General features: G+C 43.3%; 1 protein-coding gene across 1 annotated transcript; it reads right to left on the reverse strand.

Moving 5' to 3' along the window:
• Positions 1-529: 529 nt before the first annotated feature.
• Positions 530-24,608, reverse strand: iqsec3b (IQ motif and Sec7 domain ArfGEF 3b). Its single transcript, XM_034535538.1, has 15 exons — positions 24,088-24,608; positions 19,728-19,799; positions 16,219-16,336; positions 14,745-15,140; positions 13,841-14,559; positions 12,968-13,129; positions 10,878-11,000; positions 6,550-6,716; positions 3,845-3,984; positions 3,555-3,686; positions 3,323-3,422; positions 2,937-3,095; positions 2,736-2,828; positions 2,056-2,102; positions 530-949 (listed from the first exon to the last, which is right to left on the reverse strand). The coding sequence occupies exons 1-15, from the start codon at positions 24,606-24,608 to the stop codon at positions 530-532; spliced, it is 3,369 nt and encodes a 1,122-aa protein (XP_034391429.1).

Raw genomic sequence — 24,608 nt, forward strand, 5'->3', positions numbered from 1 at the left:
AGAGGTGTGAACTTAACATCAATATCCTGAAAGAGAACAAAACAAAACAGTTTTGTTCTTCATATTTAAAGTGATTCCTTGTCCTTTCAGGGCTGCCAAAGTTAGCTTTTTCTGACAATGCCCCTCAGTTTCAGTCGAAGCTCACAGACACATTTGTTGGAAAGGTGACATTTAAAAAGCAAAGTAACACGATCTTTTAAGAGTGTAAAATCTAGACAGACAACACCTTCAGCTACCGGTTGACATGTTGTAGACAAAAGAAAGAAGAAAAGTTGTCTTTCAGAAATGGCATCAAAACGGCTCCATGTTAAAAAACACCAGCACTAAAGAATAGATTCTTGTTGGTTTCCTTTTCCTTTGTCCTTTTACTCGACTCATGCAGTATATTCCTCATTTTTTTGTTTTTTTTTAGCAATGCTTTAATCTTACTATTCAAAGTGATTAGGCTAGTGCTCCAGCATGTGTCTGTTACTGCATGTGAGTGTGAGGCTTGTGTCTGGCCCTCAAGGTTTGTAGAATGGCCGTTGACTCAGACGATGCTGCGGGAACCGCTGGAGTTGCGCCTACGGGTGAGAGGCAGGGTGTGGTGGAAGGGCATGGGTGAGTCAGGGGGACAGAACTGGTGGGGGTGGTTGTAAGGTGGAGGTGGAGGCGGCAGAGGAGGCTGAGGGCCATCCCCCTCTCTGACGTGCACAGGTGTGGACATGGCCGACTGGATGAGCTGATGGGTAGCCGGGCCTTGGCTGAGGAAGGCCTCCATCCGCCCTCGCCCACTCTGGTCCACAACAATCACCTTGACGATCTGCTGACATTGGATTAGTGTTTCTGGGCGAAGCTCTCCAGGCTGGATGGAGCTGAGCAGGGCGGGTGGCGCAGCCAGGGCCAGAGGCATCGACTCAATGCTGGGTTGGCTCAGTTGATAGGTCTGCAGCCTGTTGTGAATTGACACCTAGTTTAGGAACAGTCAGAGAACGCATGAGGAGTTACCAGCCTGAACGCAGCCTCTACGCAGCCCTCTGGTGTTTTACGCACTTGGGCATGCAGGCATGCAGGTAGGTGGTGTGCAGAGCGAGCTCATGCAAAATACACGCACTCCAACTCTTTTTCTCTCAATCATGTTGTACACACACTGGCCCAGAAAGAGAAAAGGGTAGCAAGGTAAGAAGAGATTTGGTGAGAGGTTGTGGTGGGAACATTTTGGATGTGTGTGTGTGGTGTGTGTGTGTGTGTGTGTGTGTGTGTGTGTGTGTGTGTGTGTGTGTGCGCGTGTGTGCGTGTGTGTCTGTGTGTGTGTTTGTTGTGTGTGTGTGCGCGAGTGCGAACGTGGTCAATGAGTGGCAGGATGGAAAGTTTAAAGTCAAAAGGGAGTGTCAGGAAAGGAGAGAGGTGACACCGAGGGCGGGGTGTCTCCCTAACACAATTACTTACAAATCTAAAGGACTGACTGAGAGGAATGTGAGAATGGGCAAAGGAATAAAACAGAAAAAAGAATGCAAAAGAGATAAACAGCCACTATCACAACGTTTAGTTAAAGGAAGGGGACACACACAAACACACGCACACACTCCACAGACTGATAACAGTATCTAGCTTATCTGGCTTTGTAGATGGCATTCTAGGAGCCAGCCAGGCTTATGGTAGCTCGCAAAGGCTTAGACAGAAAGGCTGGCAAGCAGCAGCTGATGAAAGACGGGATGCTATATAGCAAGCAGAGGATGCGCCCATAAGGCACAGAAAGAGACTGTTCCTAGCACCACTACAGCAGACTCCTCTCAGCGGCCTTTGTATCTGTGGCTGCATACTGGGGATGGGCCTCAGGCGGAGCTCTTTTAAAAGCAAAGCATAAAGCAAACTTTCTTTTCTGGGTGAGGAGTTGTCCCTATCTAACCACACACACGCACACACACATGCTTGCACACGCATGCGCACATACACACACACACACACACGCACACACTCACACTCACACTCATACACTCAAATACAAAACCACACCCACAGAGCAGGGGAAGCAGGCACTTACCTGAGGGAGACAGGAGTGGCTTTTGCACTTACCTCGACTGTGTTGTTGTTTCCGGTTTTATCATACGCATCCTGTTGGCCTGTAGGTGTAACAGGTCTATTTGTAAGTCAACAGGCAGATTTAAGCTTCATATACAGAATGTTATAAACATAAATAGTTCCTCACGCAGTAGACTAAATTGACTTAATCAACGCTTAATTTATTTATTTCTATCAGTAAGATGATAGCACCTGGTTGTGTCCAAAGTGGAATAAAACATATCTAAAGCTAAAGGTTTGGGAAATACACTTATTACCAGTGTGTCTGGTAAATATAGAGCTGGAGCCAGCATCTTAGCTTAGCATAGAGGAAAAAAGTAGCCTGGCTAAAGGCTATACAATCCATCTACCAGCACCTCTAAATCATTAATTAACATGTAGCTTGTCAGTTTATTCCATACAAATAAACATGTGCACAAAGAGAAATGCAAAATCTACAATCGAAGATTTTCCTGGAACTAACTAACCTGTTATTAATGACAATGTGACAATTATAGAAACTTTATGCCCTCTGATCATCATCCACTCCTTTTTTAAATTTCTCACTTTTGCATGCACCCATCATTCCATTAAGTTGTCCTATCTTCTTCTACATTGCCTTGAGTAATGTATGCATTGTTATGAGTAATGTATGCAGTGTTTTGCATTTTATGCTGCACGAGCAAAACTAGCACCTGAGGGAGAGCCGTGTCCTGTGTGTGTGTCCACTTGCCCGCCATTGGTGTGTATGCTGCTTGGCTGGATGCCTTGTTGCCTCTCCAATTCCCCTACAACACAAGAAAAGAGATTGAAAGCAGCCATATACAGTAGTGTTTGTTTGCTTGCAGTGTGTGTTTGTTTTCATTTGCATATGTTGAGGTGTGTGCTTCACTTACACTGTATGTGTATCTGCTCCATCTCGTTGACTTCTGTTATAGCCTCTCGGAGCTCCTCTGCAAACTTCCTGAGTTCTTCTCCACTCGGGGAGCAGAAACTCACCAGCTGCTTCTTCTCTGAAGTAAATGGGCTCAGCATGGTGATGCCATGGGCGTAGTCTTAGGAGAAACACCATCAATGTGTCAATGAGAACTTTGATTCCAACTCCAGTCTCCCATCTTAAATTGGTAATCAGAGTGTAAACAATGAGCTTCACACAGAAAAGGAAGTCTTAGCTCAGAGATCTGCTGGCTACACCAAAACCTGACAGTTAGCTCAGCATTTTTCCAGCACGAGGGGGGAACTGTACTAGAGAAAACTGCAGCACAGTAAAATAGCATCTCACATTCATTGCTGAAGAGGTGAAACTGCATTCCCAGAAGACCCATAGCTTTACAGAAGGTGTATGAGGCCGAGCTTTTCTTCTTGGGACACATTTTCAGAATCTACAGTCAGGACACATGACACACACAACATGACGGAATTAACATTATGTCTAATTATGTATGAACTAGCAATACATGGTGATTTCAGTTGCATAGAGTATTGCAGCGAGTCACTGAATAGAGGTTCCTCACCAGCAGCAGGTCATTGAAGAGGAAGACCTCTCTCTGGAGCTGGGACAGTTTCTGTTTATGAGGCTTGTTGGCGTCAGGTACCTCAAACAGACGACAGCAGCACACCAGACGTCTGTGGGGCACAGCGAGGATCTACAGAGGCCAAGTTAAAGAGACGGAGATGACAGATTGAGAGGACGGACTGCTGTGAAATAAAACATGACACAAGAAAATAGGCGACAGTACAAGCAGCTCGCAGAAATGAGAAATACACAAGGAAAGACTTGCACAGAAAGACAAATCCCACTCACAGTTTTGAGACCCAGGATGGACTGCTCCACGCGGCTCACATAGGTGACGTGGTCTTCGTTGGAGCGGAGCTCTCGTTGTTGGATCCTCTCATAAATGCCTCCGACCATCTCTCTGGGGATGTCAGCTCCATCATCCACACCTGAGGTAACAATAGTCCAGAAAAAGTAGCAGTGGTCAGTATCAGCTGTTGTTCTGAGTTTGGACTCATGGTTTAATGCACTTATTGTAAGTCGCTTTGGATAAAAGCGTCAGCTAAATGACATGTAATGTAATGTAATGTATCAAGGTTAGAAGGACTCTGTAAGCCCCCCGCCGCCCTTAGATACTGTTGCTAAGACGGTCAATCCTTCCATTTACGCACGGTTCATGCAGTTTACAGCGATAACGGTAACGGATATATAAAACAATGGCTCCTTGACCTCAGACATGCTGATTTTATAAGATGTCGCTACCTAGCCAATTATGCTAACTTAACTTAAAGAAATTCCATTTTTGGCTGACTTTTAAATGTTTACAGCTGCCATGTTTGACAACAATCGTGGTGAGGTTTGTTTTAATTTGGGATATTCAACATAATTTTCACTCCGGATCCTGCAAAGTCTTCTTCACCCATGAATGTTCACCCAGTGTTGGCAGTTTGACAGTTAGCTCACCTGCCCAGCCTCGCGGTTAATGGCTTGGGGTTGATTTCAGGTCCATCAATAAATTTGTGTTTTCATGCTGACGTTCTTTCATCATTTGTTTTCCACATTAGTAAAATTATGATTTAACATGCTGGTTTTGGTCTCATGTAGTATACTTATTTGTTATAAATGTATTTTGCACAAATATTTTAATTTAAAACAATGACACCCATATATGAACGATTCAGTCTGAAACAATGCCAAAACTATTGAAATATATATTCAATTAACATTTATCGTATGAATTAATTAATTATTCACAGATGTTATTTAAAAAAATTCACTGTACGGATAGGACAATTAGTAGCAGCCACAGTCGAGGTTGATAGGGATCCAAACTATACACTTAATAATCATTGAATTTGAAACTGTGTGGGCTCATATCAGTCCGGGAGGCAGACACAGTCACCTCATTTAAGAGTAGACTAAAGACTTTCCTCTTTAATAGTGCTTATAGTTAGGGCTGAATCAGGTTTGCCCTGGTCGAGCCCCTTGATATGCTGCTATAGGCTTATAGGCTGCTGGGGGATGTTTTAGGATACACTGAGCACCTATCTCCCCTTCTCTCTCTACTTATGGATGAATTTACATCACTCCATTGCACCTTACTAACTCTGCTTCCTCCCCGGAGTCTTTGTGACTTCACATCTCATAGGGTCCATTGGACCTGGCGGTGTCTGATGCCTGGTGAGCCGGTCTCACGTTGGCCCTGCTGATGCGCCCCGCCCCCCCTCCTCTCTACCTCCTTCTGTTTCATGGATTGGAGTTCCATTCATACATTGTCATATTCATGTAATATGTTTATGTAAATTTGTAATGCTGTTCATCTGTAGACATAACATCTATTGCTTCTGTCCATCCGGGGAGAGAGATCCTCCTCTGTTGCTCTCCTGAAGCTTTCTTCCCTTTATTCCCTGTGAAATACTTATTGTAAGTCGCTTTGGATAAAAGCGTCAGCTAAATGACATGTAATGTAATGAAAGGTTATTTTTGGGGAGTTTTTCCTGATCCGATGTGAGGTCCTGGGACAGGGATGTCGTATGTGTACAGATTGTAAAGCCCTTTGAGGCAAATTTGTAATTTGTGATTTTGGGATATACAAAATAAACTGAATTGAATATCATTTTAAAGATGTTTTTCATTGAGGGTTTTTCAGCTTAGAAAATGTGCTTTTATGTCAGTATGTGTCAGTATGTGTGCTGTCATATTGTCCTGGTTGTTGATATTATTGCTGTGGAGCAGCAAACAGACATCCTCACTACAGTTTGTTAGTTAAGAAGAAACCTTTTCAGCTCACAAATGTAAACAGAGTTGTACCAAATCACATGAAAAACAAAATTTAGAATGATTTTATAGTGTTTTTTTCCATTAATTGAAGGTACAAATATGAGTTAAACTTCTCTTCTTTAAGTTCTGGTTGATATAAATGTAACTGTTCAACCGTTGGATGCAGACCTTGTTTTTGAGCCTCAGGTGATGAGATGCCTCTGGGAACTCAAGCTCATATCGTGAAAATCTAATGCTAAGTGAGCCTCAATTAAATGGGTCAATGCCACATTCTCTGGAGCAGAGCTCTGAGTTAACGATATCAGGAATCTCCTCCTGCACAGCTGATGGTTTTCTTGATGGTAGCTAGTGGAGGCAAGCACCCACCACCTCTTTGAGTAATTTACTTCACTTCAAGAGGCTGCCACTCAAAAGACTGATGGTAAGGTTGATAAGAGAGTGCTTGTTGTAAAACTTTGACTTTCTCTGCCCTCTGCGCTCTTTTTTGTCCTCCTTTTAACTCTGGAATATTTCTCGCATGGATCTCCTCATGATCTGCAGTAAAAGGTTTAACATGTGCGTGTGTTGATACATGTGGTTACAATATATAACCCATGTTAAACTCTCTGCTCATAAAACATGTCTGCCAGTCATTTTAACACCTCACACTCCCTGAGATGACACATGCACACAGCCTCGATATAAACACTTGATCTCTGTCAAACATGCTCATACATGTATTTGGACACACTAACCTCTTAGGTTGCGTATGAAGTCATCGAGGCCCATTTTGCGCTGGGGTTTGATGTTAGGTGAGTACATGTCAGTATTGAGGAGGACCACAGCAAAGGCCAGGATGAAGATGGTGTCTGGGTTGTGAAACTGCTGCACCACATCAGGATTACACATACAGTACCTCTGGCTGTGGAGAGGAAATAGGACAACATAGTTATATAGCTTGAGTGTGACACTTTTCTATCAAGTCTTGGTCTAAATTCTAGGCCATTATACCACTATTATAGACCCCAAAAAGGAGATTTCGTAGGTGAGACCGCAGCAAGTACCACTCCCGGTTATTCAAATATCATTCATATCCTGAGAAGTTTATTGCTTTTGACTTGAATAACAGAATGTACTAGCTGATATATTTTCTCTTGTGCAATACAATCAAATATGGCACCAAGTAAATAACATTGCAAAGTATTTGCCAGCTAACCACACCTTTGGTGTATAATACAAAAAAAAAACACAAACCACACTGAATATAATAATATCCGATGTACTGTCACCAAATAATCACATAAACCAATCCAGACAGATTCTGTTATTCATAAGGATCCTATTCAGTATGTACATACATACAAGGATGGGCCAACTTTACAGCAACACAAAAGCATATCAAATGAGTGAATAAGTTAATACACTGATGATCATGTTTTAGGAAAGTAGGATTTTACTACTGGGCTGAAGTGAAATCACACACTCAGTTGGCACTTTATCAAGTACACCTTTCTAAAACTAATGCACTCTAATATAGTCGTACAATAAATCACACCTTTGTAAATTGTATCGCTTAATACTAAGAGGTGTTTCTAATATTTTGTCAACCCCATTTGAGGGCATACTGTATATTAGCATCATCTCTTAACTCCCCTGTATCTTCAGGCTCACAGAGCCAATGTTTCAAAACTCAATGACGCTCTCCTCCGAATCCCAAAATATCCCCTCAGCTTGAACAAACAAATCAGGGAGTGCATCGTTAAGAGAGATCAGTGCAAATTGATAAGATTATAAAAAGCAGTTATTATGAGAAGTTGCTTATTCATGCTGTGATATATACATATTTCGACTGATTTTAAGGCCGATGTCTCATCCTACAAGCTGCAGCTTTTTTTTATTCTGACTGACTGACTGGCTAACTATTCAGATGTGAGGGGCACTCTACCATGAAACCATGAGACTGACAGGAGACAGGAGTCATTTGACAAAATGCCACGGCCCTAGGTGGGGTAACGCTGCCCAGTCTGCATTGGAGCCAGATATGCCATATTTGGACTTCCTTTGCTCCATCACTGCCCACAGACTTCACAAACTCTCACTTGCAACCCCTCCTTCCCCCACAGCTCCCTCCCTATCTTTCTTACTGTCACTTACACTTACACAGTGGGCCATTTTAGTGGTGGGAGGCTTTTATCTCTGCAGCCAAGCAGGATGCAGACATGGAGAAGGCTGCTCTAATCCAGAGAACGATGTACTTGTCAGAGCATATGCAAGCGAGAGGCCACATCTGAGACCTGCAACCAGAAAGCCTTTTCCCAGACCCCAAACAAGCTACAAGACCTGAGTACTCGTAGGGTATCAATTGACTGCAGCCCAGTTCAGAGGTTGTTTGAGGGAGAATAGATCCTGCTTGGCACAAACACTGCTACAGATGTAATATGCACACACATAGACACACAGAGGCACAAACGAGCCTCCTGATTTGACATCTTGATGTGATTCTGCAGCAAATTCTTCAAAGACTGAAAGAAAGGCAAGATCTACTGCGTGAGTGTGTATGTGATGGACATGTGCATGATGTGTAGTGCATATGTGAGCAAACAGTTCGAGTGAATAAATAAAGCTTCGATCGGCCTATGCATGTGTGTGTTTGTCTGTGCTTCATTCACACATTTTCAAGCAACAGATCTCCGTCTTATGTAACCGGTTTATTTAAACACTAGCTCCAGATCTCTTATCTTCATATCTGCATATGAATGTTGCATGCCAGCTGGCACACATACCGCTTCGTAAAAAAAGAACTACACACGACAAGAGTACAACGCGCTTCAAACAGATGACATAACAACTGTTAGGTAACAGACATGGCATCGGATGTCTGGCTGTCCCGATAAAAGCCCGCTCTTTTCTGACCTATACTCACAGTTCCCTGCTACAGAGAGTGTGGTCTCAGATCGCTGATGAATTTGTAATCTGCACCCAGGGACTTGGCACGTATGATTGAGTGAGTTGTGATTAACTGATGACCTTGTGGGTGTTCTGATTGGCCCTCAAATCAGAAGCAGAGAGGGGATGTGTCATGACTGTTCTTTTGCTCTCTTCCCTCACCACTTTGTGCCCGTAGAACCCACTTTCCTTAATAGATAGGGCTGATGATCTATGTTTTACTGTCGACCAAAACCAACAAATCCTTCTAACAAGTATTGCTGCTTATGAATACACAGCCTGCTTTAGCTATTAAAATTAAAAAAACACATCAAAAGCCACACATTTGCACTGAGTGACATGTTTCTTCGTGATAATGAACATTATGATGGACCTGGAGTTTATTTTGAGTCAATCCTACATAATCCGTCTTGCTGCTATAAATACTCACTAGAGCACAAAATGAGTATTAATCAGCGGCTGAAAATAGTCCTCAACATATGTGCTATTTATTTCTGTCAGAGTAATGTTTGATAAAAACTACAGTGGCTAGCTGTTTTATGACATTTAAAAACAATGAAACTGAATTTGTGCCACAGCCGGTTCTCTCGCGTGAGGGAAATGTTGCTCTGAGGGCCAGTCTACCACTTTGGTGCAGGTTGAAATGTTTTACTGGATTGTTCAGACATTCATGTCCTCCTCAGCATGAATTGAATGACTTTGGTGATCCTCTAACTACCATAATCAGATTCAAATTCAAATTTATCCAAAAACTGTCCTGACTGTATACACTCTTAATCTTAAAGGTTTAAGTTGTCAGTAGGAACAAACAGTGAAAGACAGTTTTTTGGATTATCAAAATGAAAATAATAATAATAATAATAATAATAATAAAATAACGACAATATATAGCCCAAGTTAGCAGACCACAAAAAGACAAAGTCAAAGTTAGCAGCTCAGACAAACAAAGTCCACACATTGTGGATGCAGAAAGATGTTGAGAGACCATTAACATGCAGTGCATTTATTACATTTAATTATACAAGCAACTTAGTGCAATTCAGAAGGACATCTTGGTTAGTGAGTTCAACAGGGCGGTGGCTCAACTCATGGTGGTGACTTTGTTGATAATCCTCAGGCAAAGAGCAGCATATTAGCAGAGGGAGATTCAATGTATACCACATTGCAACCAATTACTCTGAAACAGAAAACAATTATGGCATTTTTAGTCCTAGGAGCAATCTTTAGATATTACCGGGACATTTCAAGGGCAGTGTCAGCCAGAGGATAAGGAGACAATTGCAGCTCCTATTTGTCACTGCTGTCTGTTTTTGCCTCAAAGACCTTTCAGTCAGAAGGTAAAATTGCTATTTAAAAACCCGTTTCTGTCCAGGAGTTTGTTAGAGGAAAAGCTGGACACTCCACTAAAAGGCACAAAGGGAGTGTGCAAGCTGCAGCAAGTCTCTCAAGGTCCTCTTGGTTTTAAAATAAGTATTTTTCAGATGGCTCATACATTTAGTGACTGGAGGGCAAGACACAATATGCAGAAAACCAGCTTAGGCTAAAACCCCATGAGAACCAAACATGCACTTGTACATCCTCAAGTATGATTTTGGAAAATGGACCCACAATTGTCATGCAGCCACGAGAGCCTGAAATGTGGTCTAGAAAGTGCCATCCAGGGGAGAAAGTTGTGAAATAAAGCATGTATTGTGGTTCCACTGATTGCCTGCAGCTCAGATCACAGCTCAGATTGGCTGACAATCAAACACTGCTGGGTTAAGTCAAAGGTTACAGGCAGTCAGTCTAATTAGTTAATGATACACGGCTTTTAGTTAAATCAGGGCCTGCCACAGTGAGCTGGCAGAACCAATTAAACACTACACAGTCGCTCTATTAGTATGCCATTCTGGAACCGTGTGTTACCCTAAGGCTGCGAGATGAGATCAGAAAATACTTTTCTATGTGTGAGCTTGGTTACATGTGTTGCATAAGTGGCCAAAGGCAGAAAGTTCTATTCATTTCAAAAGGTTCAGAGTGCCCTTACCAGCCCTGCGAAGTCATGGGATGGACTGTTGTTGTGTTGGGCTCTGTTAAAAAATTAAGCCAGAGCCCGTTAGTCAGCGAAGCCTGGTTGTAAGCGAGTTGACAGTCTCACCTAAAGGCCTCGATGAGTCTCTCCACTTTCTGTGCTTCTCCCTGAACACGAACGTGAGCCTGGAACTTTCTGAGGGCTTCGTCGAGCTCCATGCCTGAGAAATCCATCTCATCCACAACACAACTATGAAGGGACAGACAGAGAGAAAGGAGAGAGACATCGGATTTCGTTACAGTGTGTCACTGTAATGAGAAGGTGAGTGAGTGTGTGCGTGTGCATCAAACTATGCATAAACAAGTGCTGATGGCAAATCTTCCTCTTACAGTCATACCTCCATTACAGAACCACTGACCTGGAAGACGCACATAGAGACAACATATTTGCACACGCACACACTTTGTGCAAACATCAATAGGGAAGACAGGGTCTGATGACAGTGGGAGATAAGAGGAAAGGAAAGAAAGGGATGAGAGGGCGAAATAATGAAATGCAAAGAGCAAGGGGGCAAAAGAGAGGTACATGAAAGGCTGAGGGCAGGCTGAAGCAATGGAAGAAGTGCGTGTGCATTTATGTGCACACACGTGTTTGTGTCCATGCATGTGTGTCTGTCTATGTGTTTGAGGGAAAGAAAGCGAGGATGTGTGCTTGTGTGTGTGTGTGTGTGTGTGTGTGTGTGTGTGTGTGTGTGTGTTCAGTGCAGTGACCTATTTCTACAGTCTCTGCAACAACCTCAGCAAAAAGCCTCTCTATCGTGGATCTCTGTCTACACTGGTTGGATTCAAAAAGGGTGAGTGTGAAGGCATTAAGTAAATGCGTGTTTTCATGGATGTGCTGCATTTATGCATGCAAGTGTTGCATGGCGTGTGTGTGTGTGTGTGTGTGTGTGTGTGTGTGTGTGTGTGTGTGTGTGTGTTTATGTCTGGTTAGGTTCCAACAGCTAGTTCTATTTTAGGTATTTTAAAATACCTGAATCCATTAAAGTCAAAGTCTCATATTTAATATTTGATGTCCTCTCTTTTTTTAGTGGTAAAGAGCAACATACAAAACATAAATTCAAAGCAAATGTATGACCCTGGTAGAGATTTAAATACAACTGAAAGCTCCATTACAGCTATTAAATGGACCTTGGGGTGGGATTTTTATTTTAACTGCTGTTTCCAAGGTCCTGAAGGAAATGTGACCATTAAAGTCAGAATGGATGAGAAGTCCTAGAGGTGCTCAGAATAATTTATGTTTGAACATCTCTAAAATAGTGGCAATGAAGCAAAGTCTACTTGCTAATGAGGACCATGTCATGTGATGGAAATCTCAAGAACAACTATAAATTGAGATGTCAAGTACATTCAAGTCATTTAGTTCAGAAGCAAATTAAGTTTCATATTTTGAAATAAGTAATTAATTACACATGTTAAAAAAATAGATAAAGTTACCAAAATAAATAAAATCTGTTAAATACATTGATTTTGTTCCAGATGCTCAGCAGCCATTTTTCATAAGGGAAGTGGTCAAATAAAAAATAACCAAGGGGTCTTCATGATAATCTAAAGGGTGTCACAACCAGTCAACTCAAAATTGTCTCCACCAATTTTACACATTATTATCAGTTTAATTGTCATGAGGACTACCACTGCCTTGTATAATGCCTTCTGTGGCTCTGGAGGAGCCTTCTAAAATCTGAGATAATAACCCTGATGATGTCATCAGTCATCTCAGCATGGCCTTGGTAACTATGAAATTATAAAAGAAAGCCTGCGTTTAAAAAGGTGTGGAGTTTTAAAGAAGAGACTTTTGAGTTCCAACACTTTTTGGAGCTTGACCAGCAGGGACCAAGAGTCAAAATGTCTCTGTTGCTTCAACTTTGACCGTTTGACCATAAAGTCCCCCAATTGATGCAAGTACAATTCTAAATCAAGAGTTTAGTACCCCATTAATGGCTTCAAACTGCTCTGTAAAGTACAAGTAAGTAATTTATCAAATATAATAAATTCAGTAGTTAAAAATGAGTCCTCTTCGTGATTATTTTATAAAACCTGAATAGATGCAATAGGAATTCAAAGGGATTTGAATTTGATGACAGGACTCATTACAGGAAACCCAACCAAGTGTGTGTCTGTATGTGATGAGTACATGTTTAAATAATCAGAACTCACTCGAGGACATCTCTGTTGAATTGCAGTTTGCTGTTCCCCAAGAACTCTCCAATCATCTGTCTGCTCAGGCCCTTCCTCTGGAGCAGGAAGTGAGCCACTCCAATGGCTGTGTCCGGGACGAAACCACGCGTGATTAGGAAGTGGATGCCTCTCTCCGGGTTCCTAACCGCAGATAGCCAACAACAGAAAAAGCATATAGTGTTAAGAGTTTAACAGCAAGTGTGCAATGTATTTGTGCGTTCAAGCAGATAGGTGTGTGGGCCTGAGTGAGAAATAAAATGTCTAAGAGAAAGGGTGCTCAACATGTGTGTGTGTGTGTGTGTGTGCGTATGTGTGTGTGTGTGTGTGTGTGTGTGTGTGTGTGTGTGAGTGTGTGTGCGTGTGTTGGAGAAAGAGGGAAAAAAAGAGTGCATTCAAGCGCAAGAGCTGTTAGCTCTGGACTTCTGGATCAAAACCACTGTCACTGATGCATATGAGTTCATTTACTTACATTTGTATGAACTAATAATAAGTGCAGGCCAACCGTGGGCTCTATTTATAGAAACTGAAAGGCTCTCACATTGTTCATGACCTCCTTGACTGCCTCTCCTCTTCAACCACATTTGCCCTATCTTTCTCTTTCTCTCTTCATCCCTCGTCCTCCTCTCTAACTCTTTTTTCGTTGACATCACAAGGTGGCACTGAACACGCAGCTCTCCCAACAATCACACACACTAATGAGCAGCTGCTTAGTGCAGTCTTGCAGGGCTGTTGGAGATTTGTTAGACACAAACAGTAATAAGTGTACCAATAAAGCTGATTCTGATTCTGATTCTGAACCCTGAGCCAGAGGGTGCAGAAATATTTCACTGTGTGTGTTGCCGGCCTACTCACACATTGAAGAGGTTGAGTCCTATACGGTAGAGGCGTTTGCGGTGTGTGTCTGTGGATAGCGTTGGCGAGCGGCAGGTGGCTGGATCCTGGCAGCGGTCTCTGGGCAGAGAGACGACCAGGGCCTGCAGGGCCTCTGGGCTCGGCCCCCCAGGGATCTGCTGAGGATGAGTGTAGTGGTACTGCTGGTACTGGGTGTAAATCTGAGCAGGTTGCTGGTTAGACTGGGCTGAGGTGGAAATAGAGGTGGAGGTAGAAGTGGATGTGGACCCCAGTCTGTCTGAGCCACTCTCCCCCTCCATTCCTCCTCCTCCTAGAGCTGTCACTGCTGAGCCCCTCCTGGATCCTAGATCAGCCATTTCAAGCTCCTCACTGGGTGGAGGTGCAGGAAACTCTGGGTCCTCTGCAAACTGGCCATCTCCGCCTCCAGCCATCCTGCTCACAGAACTCTTCCTACTGCCCGACTCTCCCCCGCCTGCATTGCCCAAAGAGGTGGTGGTTGTGGTGGTGGCGGTGGAGATGGTGTAGGAGTTATTGCTGTCGATATGAACAGTGACATCCCTGAAGGCCATGAGCAGCGAGCTGGCACTGCGAGGCAGACAAGAACTCTCAGCAGCTGCACGAAGGGCCCCAGGATCCATCAATAGCCCCTTCCCGTCTCCACCTTCCGACAAGCTCCAACCACGAAGGGCGTCATCAATTGACTGGGCCAAGGAATGAAGCTGCAAATATGATCATAGAAAATATACACTTCAAAACCAATTAAAAAATGACCAAATGTCTGGCATTGACATTCCTAGAGCAATCCTGCTAGCCTGCTGGGCTGAAAAACTATAATGAAACCTTATTTTTTGATTTATTTTTTGGACCAGTCTGCATCCCTACTTATTAAATTAAAAACACTAACCTGGTCAGAGAAGCAGTCCTCCAGCTGTGTGAGTGTTTGTCCAGGGGTTTGAGGTGGGGCTGGGCTAGGAGGGGGACCAGCTGCTGGGGCAGACGCAGGAGAAGGGGGCAGAGAGGTGGAGCGACATGGGGGAGGAGGAGGAGTTTTAGAGCGCAAGGGAATCTGTCCTCCTCCAGGATGCAGACTGTAACTGTGTCTCTGGGCTGCGTTCCTGTTTCGGCCTGAAGGACTTGGATGGCGCAAGGAGATCCGGCGGGGCAACTTGCTCTCCGACAGAGAGTTACGGATCTTCTGGAAGTTTTTGCTGAGCTGGTACTGACGGAAGGCCGTCTGGATGCGACGGGCTGCTCGCCTCGCTATGAGATGACCTCCATATTTCTGCTCCAACTCATCTATCTGGGGATAGGAGGGGAGAGTTATAGGGGGAGTGAGTTTAAATATCAAACATGATTACAAGGTTCTAAAGCTCAGACACTGCAAGAGCCATTGCAAAGCACACATCAGCAACTGGAAAATATGTATTCATCCACCAGCAGGCAAATATCATGTTGCCATTTTGTGCCCATGTCTACAAAAGATCAAACGAATTTGAGCATTGCCTGAGACATTGCGTCAGCACACTCACACCTCTCTTCTTAGAAGTATCCTTCGTACTTATCTGTCCTCTCTTTTAATACCGCTAAGGGTTTATGGCATTAGACCCAAAGTAAACATCATCTATCATCATTCAACTGCTAATAATGTCTGAAGGGCCATGGGAAAGAGGATGGATGGGCTGTGACAAAGGTGATTTTGAGAAAATGAATAGAAAAGTAAACACCCGCACAAGCCTATTTCTGTTCCGTTTGTTGGCAGAGCAGCTCAGCCCAAAATCTCAGCTTGTTCCAGAATTGTGCCCTCCTATATTTCCAGCAAAAGTGAGACGAAGGAGGGGGAGTCTGAGGCGAGGGAAGAAGAGACAAAGAGGGAGAAAAAGGAGGACAGCCACACATGTGCCAGTGTGTGTGTGTGTGTGTGTGTGTGTGTGTGTGTCTGCTCACACAAGCCTGTCTACAAAAAGTGCATGTGCACCCATGCACACACGGAGACACACGTACACACTTAGACAGCAGCAGCAATAGCAGTAGCAACAGCAGACCCTTCAGCAATTTGGTATGAGAAATAAAGACATCTCCAGCCGCCAGTAGCAGTTATTAGCTGTTACCATGACAACCTAGCATCTTTTGCGTTGCTGTCGCTGTGACAGTGGAATTGCTGGTGTTCCTTTTTATGTCGACACAACAGACGCAAATAGATCTGAATGGGCATCTTTTTTTTCTCACAAAATTGTCAAATGATCATCCTTCACACACACCCTTATGTTAAAACAAGTCGAGGAGTCATCGTTCCCTTGTGCTTACGGACCACACACACACACACACACACACACACACACACACACACACACACACACTTGAAACAAAGAAAAACATACCTGTTTGTTCTTATTCTCAAGGCTGATCTCGTACTCGCTGGGTCCCTCTCTCTTGGTCCCCTCCACTTCCTGTCCACCACCAGAGGATGTTCCATCCTCGAGGCTCAGCATCTGTCCACTGCCACGAAATAAGAACAGAAAGCTATTAGTCCTCCATCCTGACCTTCAAAACGATGCCGTCATTGCAGTGGCAGGTCATCAGCGAAGCATTGTTTGAGGAGGTTCATGCGGGAATGAGCAGGCGCAGAGTGATGTGTGGCTGAGGTGGCTCTGGGCAAAGGTGATGGAGTGTATGTGTCCAGTCTTGTTTGGTCAGATTTGTGGCTCCAATGCAAGTTGCAGGAGTGAAATTATCGATATAAGTTAACTTGTGCTGTGACCCTCCTTCCTTTACTATTTCCTATATGTAAAACTAACCAGTTTAGTTTAGTTGGACTGCAAGCATCAACGTCTTCATTGCCAAATACTCTGTAAAATATGTTGATCACAATTTCTCAGAGCCCAAGTTGAGAAGGTCAAACAACTAGTTGCCCATAACTCAGATAAAGCACAGAAAAATAGAAGCAGAAAAGAGTGAATATTTAGCCTTTTTCCATTGGTAGATTACTTTAATGATTAATCAATTATTCAAATATGTTGATGAATAATGTTCAACCAATTAAATAATCCAGTGGTTCCGACCTTTTTTTGCTTGTGCCTCCCTAAAACAAAGCAACTTCTACTTGTGCGATTTTGAGACTGAACCACTGGATGGAGATCATTTGTAAGGGCACTTGACAGAGAGTGCATTACTCTCTCCCAATAAGCTTAATTTACAGAGCAATGCTTTGATGTCACAGAGATCTTTGTTAGCATTGTGAGCTTGACAACATCAAAATGGTGCGCTGCACTCTTGGCAGACTCAAATGAGTTCAGCGCACTAACAACGTTTTCCACAGAACTCAGAACGGAATTTGTGTAAGAGACTCCACAAGCTGATGTGTTTCCATGGCAATGACATACTTTGGATGAACATTTCAGTAGAAGTTGTGATGAAAAGTATACCTTTCTGCGTCTCCTACATAGAAACGAGATGAAACATTTTTTATTTATATAACATGTTTCTTCTATGTTTATAATCATAATCAAGTGACAGCATATAAGCGTTCAAAAACACTGGAAGGAATGCAGGACAATCATATCCTCAAAGTCAAACATGACTGGCAAAAGAAATGTAGAATAAATTAAACTAATTGAACTAATGAACAATTATTTATATAGAAGCAGCTTGAAGCAAAAGCAAAACAAATATACATTTAAACTTAAACAGAGTCGACATAGAGTGTGTCCCACCCTCTTCTTAATCCAAGGTCCAGAGAAACATTTTCTTTTTCATGACAGCATTATCAACATTATTTGAAAGCCATGTAAGGCTTACTTAAGCAAATTACTGCCATGACAAAGCAGAAAATGTCCTTTTTACCCAAGGGCTGTTTTAGTAAAACTAAACTAAAAAAAGGTGTCTTGTGGCCAACATCTCTGGCATCAAACCACCTTAAAGATACAAAACACTGCCATTCAGCACCTTTTATACAGCCAACCTGGCCTGGTGCAAGCGTTGAGTATATGATCACACCCTAAGAGGTTTTATAATAATGTGCAATTATGAGTGTGAGTGTGCATGTTGTGTGCTTGTGCAGTCTATAATGCTTACCGTTATCATTTTTACACGAAAGGGACGAGTGCTAAACATGACTGGGGAGACTAAAAAGCCTGCTCATGGTTAAATAATGAGCTCATCACTAAAGCTCCTCTTTGTTTTATTTGATTGCTGTTAAAGCAAATACTCTGCATTCCCCAGCCAAAAGTCAGAGATAGGACCAGAGAAGCTTGGTCATATCTTTAAATGAGATAAAGTTCGAGGAACGAAATAGAGAGAAAAAGGGGAAGAGAGTGGAACCAGTTACTGAGATAGAAACAGGGAGAGAGGAAGAAAGACAGAGAGACTGTGTTGGTGTGTGGATGCTGGAGGCTGTCTCTATCAAAAACGCTATTAAAATGCTGCCATGCCCCTGTGAAGCATCAGAATACATTAGAGTACATTAGAATACATTAGAGGATTTAAAAGCAAGAGTTGAGCTATTAATGCATCTGGACAGCAAAAGCCTCCATAATGATATGGCAGCTATTCTCTCTCTCTTTCTCTCTCTCTCTCTCTCTCTCTCTCTCACACACACACACACACACACACACACACACACATTATCACATACATAGCAGCAACAAACAAACCAAGCACACACTCCTGCTCCGCCTGCATGCGTGACATCATGGTTGAAGAGAAATGAACATCTGTCAACTCGTATTTCTCAAGGTCCTTCAGAGAATTATAGTCCTGTATACAGCCAGGAAAAACACACACAGGAGAGAAAAGGCACAGCAGGTTAGACTAGAGGCGGATCTCGTGACATCTCTTGGGAGGTTTGCGTGCTCTGATGGATTCAATGGATGACAGTTAGGGTGCCGAGGTGGTGCGAGTTTGCAGCCACCAGGCACACAGAACTTCATGTGTTGATAATAATGAGCTACCGTGTTGCACCGCTTGTCTACATCTCATCATCTCAGGTGGGTGTCCACTGCTGCTGTGCCATTAGCTCATCCAATCAGGAATATGTGGGTTAAGTCATCAAATCAGAGAAAAGAGAGGGATTCCAGACAGACAGATGGTGATATTAATAAAAGCAGAATGAGAGAGAGACTTGATAAGGAGGAATGAGACAGAAATAAACAGACAGATAAATAATGAGTTGTGATGCATACAGAAACAAACAACACAAGGTGGAAGATGTAACAGCAGATGACATAATCAGTATTTACATTGCTGGATGAAAGATTGGATTTAGAAGTACATAGGATTTAACGATGGGAGAAATTCCAGAGGAGGGATGCCAAAACATTCAATTCAGTCAATCATTGAGAAACATGACAAAATCAGCTTTTGAGCATTTTACAACTGAGCTTTGCTCATCCAACAGCATGCCTTCACACACACCACACAAAAAAGTAAATATTAACAAATTCAAACAACAAACCGACAAGATGCCCACACAGAAATGGCAAATGTGGCTCCAGTAGATCATCAAAGTTATATTCTCTAGTTACTATGGTAGTGGTAACCGTTGCGTCATTACTGGGTTGCCATGGGCACTCTCCCTCTCTCCCTATATGTGAATCACCATTGAGGCTGTAAGATCTATAGGCTTGTTCCAGAGCATTTAACTCTCTCACTGTAACTTTAGGCGTTGCATGTCCATAAATATCCAAATTCCCACTTGCATACAGTTCTGTGCACGGACTAACAAGCATGATTCAAAGCCTGTGTGTGGACAGTTGGATGACACACATGTACATGCAGTGTGTATGTATACAGGACTTTTTCAATGGTTGAAAGAGCATACTGTTGGGGCAAAACCTGAGGAGACAAATGGTGACATAAAGGTGACTGTGATTGGTGTGTGCCTCAGTCTTACCTGGATGAGCCTGTGGTGTCAGCCTCTGGATGTTCAGGGGCGGGGCAGCAAAACTGATGCAGCACGTTCTCGCTCCTGAAGGGCAGAAGAGAAACGAGGAGAGTTAAGCAAAGGGGGGGAGGAAAGAAGAAAAGCAGACAGAATTGAAAGGACAGCATGTCATTCAGTTATTATTGGTGGTTGCTGGATGTTTGCCTTGTTTCCATATTCCTCCTTATGTTCATTCTTAGTCCAACATCCCAAAAGACACTGAAAGGCTCCCATTATACTCTTCTGGATTATTTCCATGGATTCTGTTTACAATTTGGCACTGATCCTGTGGTAAATACCCTATGTAGGTCAATTCAGGGCTGAGGACGCTTAGATTGAGTGTGAGTATATGTGTGTGTATCCGGATGTGCTTGTCTATGCCTCCTCCTATCCAATTAATCAGATCCATGGTGATTTAGCAGAATTCCCAATCTGGACAGATGGTTACTCCAGCAATGTTTCCTGCACTGTCTCTTCTTAAGTCTCATTTCTCCCTCATACATTTTACATTTACATTCATATTTTAAGCATCTTGCTGGTGCTCTTATCTAGAGCAATTTAGAGTGAAAAGAAAAAGAAGGAAAAAAAGTAAGAAAAAAAGAAAACAAGACACATAATGTTTAAATTGTTGCAAAGATTGACCCTTTGACTTTCTGTGCAGGACACCTTCCACCACCAGTGACATGAAAATAAGAATAATCATGACTTTTTGTCATATCTTGTGTATAGGAGTTGTGGCCGTGAGTGTAGGTCACATTAAGTAATTTCACAATGAGCTGAAAGCATTCAGTTGACCCTGAATTGTATCTTCTTCTGTCTTCTGACCTGAGCTCAGCTTAGCGTATTGCTTGTGACACAGACCCACAATGACAGGCAGTCAGAGCCTGTGCGAGGCTCGGGGTGACAATCCAAGCTATAAAAAGCTACTTTTTCACAGCAACTTCCACGGACTTAAAGGGTGATGTTTTAAAAGAAATATGCCTCTGATCAACACTCCTCACGGTTGGTTTCTATGAATAATACTGCTCCACCTGTGCAACACCTCTCAGCTTTTGCATTCAGAACACACACACAAAAATACTGTATATCCATAAATCATTTATTCTCCATTTAGCAGCGCTGCTGTTGTGGTTCTTGACGCCTGGTCTTAGAACTTTGAGAGCCTCCTTTTTCCAGGTGAGGTCTTGAGTGCAGTACCTGCCTTTTTTGGACTTAATTTGATTATTATAAATGGATTAATTATCCCTTGCAAAAAAGTACAGTACTTCTCTCAAGCTTTTTGCCCTCTTTTGCCAGCTCACAGGGGTTAAAAAATCAACAACAAAAAATGTTTTACTTTTTCAAATGTTTGTAATCTTTTGATCCGTACATAAAGGTTTTTTCTTGTATGAGATGAATTAATTTCCATAATTTTAACTATTTGTCAAGTAATGCATCTCTTTAATAATATCCTCGTTATAATATAGGTACAAACTAATTTAACCCTATAAATATATAAATGTGCAGGAGTTCAGCTTCTCTGTGTTATAGGTTTTGGGGGTCAAAAGGGGGTCAAAGTGTTATCGGAAGAGCACCTGCAGACAGAGAAGGAACATCAAACAATACACATTACATCAGAATGTAAAGCACTGAACTTGCACAGATCATTTTTGTTCACCCCTCATAATAAGAGCTGAATTATTTTTGCCAGTCTGCTATGAAACAGTTCAGCCATGAGGAAGAGGCCAGGCTGCTCTTGGGTCACCACACACACTTAACGGGTCCATTCATCCTGTCTCTGAACGAGACACACATAACGGACTTACAACTCTAACAACGCTAACAAAGAGAACAGGTGAATATTCAACAGTACATGCATCCTGCTGTCAGGCAATGTGTCTCTCTCCTCTCGCTCTCTCTCTCTCGCTCTCTGTGCCCCATCCTCCCTCACACCATCCCTCTCCTCTGTCCTGTTTTGTAAGAGTACTTTAAACGCAATGCTTTTTCATCTGCCAGTATCCAGTATAGAGAGTTGTAAGCAATGAGGAAGGTTGACATGAAAGAGATCAGCTCTATTTGGACTCAAAACGTTGCCAGTACATTGTATGCACCGTCCACCACACTGTTGCCACAGGATGCCACCGTGTGGTCCCCTCTGTTGTCCCAACCCATATATTTGTTTTTGCCAGCAAAGATAGTGGACTGAGCAGACAGCTACCCCAAATGCACCCTTTATATCATCTCTGGTTTCTTCTCTTCTTGTACCTGGCTCGCTCTCTGTGTACTGAAACCCCTCCCTATTCTCTCATCACCACTTTTCTCTGCCCTCCCCCCCCCCCATCTCTTTCTACCTCCTTCCCTTTCACTGGTCTACTCCAATGTCAGCCTCAAGCTCCTTCCTCTAGACACCTCAAGGGCTCCATCAAAGCCAACGACTGAACATGCATCCCTCTCTCTTTCTAGCTCTGTGCCTTTCTCTCTCCTGAGAATGGCTGATTACCGTTCGCTCCATGGGCTAAGTGGGGCAGATAGGAGGCTCAGCTTGAGAGAGACAGAAAATGAGTGGAGGAGAGGATCCTGTCTCTCAACCCATAGGACTCAAACACAATGCACACAAACACACTCACAGCCAACCATACGCAGCCCACAAGTCATGTAGTCATGTATCTGCAGGGCAAATACAACTAGCTCTCTAAAGAGTTGGACAGCAATTCATATAAATATATACAGATATAAGATGTGTAAAAGATTCAAGTGTGCAACCACACATGCATCAACAGACATACACAACATACACACACACACACACACACACACACACATGGTTTGTAACATAGAATCATGCTGACACACACAAGTCACTGGCAACAGGAAAAGAAGAGGACAGATCTGATCTCCAGTCAGCTGCAGAGAGGATGCAGCATGCAATGACATGAAGGTGAATATGTGAACATGCAAGTGAAAGTCTGAGCTCCTTCACTTGCAAGCACAACTACAAATTAGGTGTTGAGCTACTGGTTTTATCCAGAGTGACTAAAAATCAATGGACAGGTGAAGATGGAAGGTTGCATTCAAGGACACACAGTCCTGCAGGAACAAGAAAGCTGTTTTATAAACCACTTACCCACTCTGCTGGTGGATGGTTCTGCTGTGTTCTCCCTCAAGCTTTTATAATGACAATTAATTTATTTAAATTTCTTCCTCACCAGTTAAACTAATTTAAATTAAGAACCAGTGGTGTTACACGGATTCCTGTCAAATAATAACAAATTTGCCGCAGGGTAAGCTCTCTAGAGAGTACAACTCTAGGTTACAAGCAAAGAGACAGCAACAGGCGCACATAAACACACATGCAAACACACACCTCAAGAGCAGGAAATGTAATGTGTGGCAGGTGAATCATTCACTAGGATCAATATCAACATCTCGGTTTTTTTTCATAATGCATGTATCCCCTTCTGCACTCCTCTTCTCCTCTCAACTCTTCCTCTGTTCTGAGTTGCTCCCATCAGTAGGGGTGGAGTCCCAGAGAGACCAATCAGGACTCCTGCTGGGAAACAACTTATGAACTGAACATAGGCATATGCACACAGAACGAGAAAAATAGAGAAAGATGGGTTTTCTCTCATTAGGTGATGTGCTGATGTACTATGAGGCTCTTGTGCTAAGCAGGGGGTGCTGGTGCGTGTGTGTGTATGTGTGCGTGTGTGCGTGCGTGAGTGTGTGTGTATGTGTGTGTGTGTGACTGTGCACGTGTGCCTCATCTAACACAGCAACATCAGAAGCCCAGAGGTCCCGTGAGAGTTCACAGATCCCGTGCAGTAATTAATAGAGAAACCAGCAGCACTGTGGATAGCGGCTCGCGATGTCTCATCATCGCAAGTGAGGCTGCTCCTGTCTCAAGCTGGCAGTGACCGCTGTACAGAGCCTATGTTTCCAGCACACACATACACACGCACACACGCGCGCGCGCGCTCACGGACACGCACATGTATAGGCCTACTACAGCTGTTTGTTATGTAATGATTCAGTATTCGTGATCCAGCTTCTCATTTAAATAATCCACCTCTTCCTCTTCCTAGTCCTATGTGTCCTCCGACACGTTCTGGAATTTTAAAAGGTGCAAGCTCCTTCTTCATTAGCCTAATTAAACGCTTCTCATTTTGCAGTACACGCACATGCGCCCGTGCACGCTGGAAATTATACAGTTTTAGATGAATACTACTTAAAAACGATGAGGGATACAAGAGAGGCTAATGGAATTGATTTATGCTATAGGTCGATATTGGAGGAGATGCGATACCATTTTAGGACAGCCACACACATGCAAACATACATATTATCTACTCACTCTGATTTCCTTGCCAAGGCCAGGGATTGACAAAGGGTTGTGGGGGTCATCGGAACCACAGAGCGGCAGCTTTGGCAACTTCCGCCGTTTTCCGGGTCACTGTCAACTGGGGAAACCGTGGACAGGTCGGCCGGGACCAGCTGCATGTCCCCCGGGTTCATAGGTTGGGGAGGCAACGGCTGGTCCCCCGGAGTCTCCTCGACTTCTGCTGGTGCCGCTGCCTGGTCTGGCAGAGAGCCCACACTCGTCTTTAGCTGAGGGTCGTGAGGGTGGTGGTGTTGATGAAAGCAGCTGGGGTCGGGGTGATGGTGATAGTGGTGATGGTAAGGATGCTGCTGTTGTACCCTGACGTCCTGCAAGTGCCTGTTCTCGCCGATGAGCTCGTCCACCCGTCGGTCCAGCTCCTCTATCCGGGAGCGCTGGGTCTGTATGAGACTCTGCTGGTTCTGGACGATGGTGGTGAGCTCCCGCAGGTACAGAATCGCCTGCACCGGATTTTCCAGCAGGCTGGAGCTCATCAT

Source organism: Cyclopterus lumpus, chromosome 6 (assembly GCF_009769545.1).
Source record: "Cyclopterus lumpus isolate fCycLum1 chromosome 6, fCycLum1.pri, whole genome shotgun sequence".
Taxonomy (NCBI): Eukaryota; Metazoa; Chordata; class Actinopteri; order Perciformes; family Cyclopteridae; genus Cyclopterus; species Cyclopterus lumpus.

Excerpts from the sequence above, each read along its gene's own strand:
- iqsec3b (XM_034535538.1), bottom strand. The coding sequence starts at position 24,608 with ATGATGAGCTCCAGCCTGCTGGAAAATCCGGTGCAGGCGATTCTGTAC. Across the intron at positions 3,687-3,844 it reads CCATCCTGGGTCTCAAAACT|ATCCTCGCTGTGCCCCACAG; the intron begins GTGAGTGGGATT and ends TGGCCTCTGTAG. Across the intron at positions 3,423-3,554 it reads TCTTCAATGACCTGCTGCTG|ATTCTGAAAATGTGTCCCAA; the intron begins GTGAGGAACCTC and ends TCCTGACTGTAG.